The 1482-nt window shown below is 46.3% G+C and overlaps 1 protein-coding gene across 1 annotated transcript in view; it reads right to left on the reverse strand.

Annotated features, from left to right (window-relative positions):
- ascc3 (activating signal cointegrator 1 complex subunit 3) overlaps window positions 1-1482 on the reverse strand; it is a gene marked incomplete at its 5' end in the record, with an annotated part of 88994 nt that overhangs the window by 3304 nt on the left and 84208 nt on the right. Inside the window, one exon of the mRNA XM_016497978.1 lies at window positions 784-931. Within this exon, the coding sequence (XP_016353464.1) occupies window positions 784-931 (148 nt within the window). The remainder of the gene's footprint in view (window positions 1-783; window positions 932-1482) is intronic.

Genomic DNA, 1482 nt, shown 5'->3' on the forward strand with positions numbered 1-1482 from the left:
AGACTGGAGTAAGCTTTGCCATCTCTAGAGTAAATTACATTTGAAAATATATTCAAATAGAAAACAGGTATTTTGCATTTTAACAATATTTCACAATTTTTACTGCATTTTTGGATACAGATAAATCAAATAAATGCAGCCTTGGTGAGCATATGAGACTTCTTTAAAAAAAATTGATACAATAAAAAAATCGTAATTATTCCAAACTTTTGATTGATCGTAGAATAAAACAAAGAATATGGCAAAACATAATGAACAAATAAAAGAATGTGTTTGTGTGGAGGCTGTTTGCTTGCCGTGCTTCTGTTAGCATTAGAGACATGGGAGATGGTGTAGATCACCCCGCCACAGCTATTTATGCAAGGATTACACTTCCTTAGTGACTGAGACGAGGACGCGGCGGCGCATGTGCTTATTTAATTAGCAGGGCCGAGAGGAAGGGGGGTCGCTGGAATACTGATGGGGCTCGGACGCTCGCATTACCTCTGCAATTAGCACTTAGATTGGAGCTCTAAACCCTCTCATTTGGGAGATAATTGGAGATCTTGGTGCTACCTGAGACCACTGTGACTGTCTGCCGCTTTTGGCAAATCACGCGCTCGTGCCCGCTGCCTAATGCGTGGAGAATTGGAATTTATTTGAATGTTTATGCTGTTAAGAGGCGATTCATCCACATGACTGGAATCTCCAAAAAAGTATGCTTTGTTCGACGGTGTCAAGAAATGCAGTCTTTGTAAACCGAGTGCTGTTTACTTTGCATCTTGGGTACATAAGATGACGCACCTGAGAGATCTGATTGGGCTGCAGCACCTCCTTCACCATCGACGTGAAGTTGTCCTCTTTCCCGTCGCAGGCGGCCATTAGCTCGGGAAGCCCCTCGATTGGGCCTCGATAGCCACCTCCGCCCCTCGCACCTTTGGCGCTCCACCTCCTGTTAAGGAAAAGAGACGGTCACGTGACGCTGCCTTCAATCATGTAAGGGCTGGCTGAGCTCACGTTTCCTGCTGTCACAGCGTGATGGATCCTGCCTGGCCTGATCCCTCTCTTACCATTTTTATTGTGTTTCCACCAAATTACACTCGCCGCGGGACACGGGCACGGCGAAATGTGTTATGGGAGAGAGAAAATCCAACGCCAATGATGTTAGTGTGTGCATGTGTGAGGAGCGGTTGTGGGGGAGGCGTCACCGCTGATAAGTGATGCTGATGGTGTTTGCGGAGTTAGATAAGAGATGGCGGCGGGATTAGCCGCTAAGCCATGTTACACTGTCATAATCAGCGAGCCACAGGTGAGAAGCTCTGCACCCCTTTAACACCGCCGACAGGAAGTGAACACTTGCCTCTCGCTGTGACAACGTGTTAGGATACGCTCAGACTCAGGCGAGCGGAAAACACATGGGTAGAGGAGAAGAGAAAGCAAAGAATGTTCTGAAACAGTCAATAAGCCTGTACAATATAAAATAGGGAAAAACTTTGCCTGCCA

Source organism: Sinocyclocheilus anshuiensis, unplaced genomic scaffold, assembly GCF_001515605.1.
Source record: "Sinocyclocheilus anshuiensis isolate Anshui unplaced genomic scaffold, SAMN03320099.WGS_v1.1 scaffold979, whole genome shotgun sequence".
NCBI lineage: Eukaryota > Metazoa > Chordata > Actinopteri > Cypriniformes > Cyprinidae > Sinocyclocheilus > Sinocyclocheilus anshuiensis.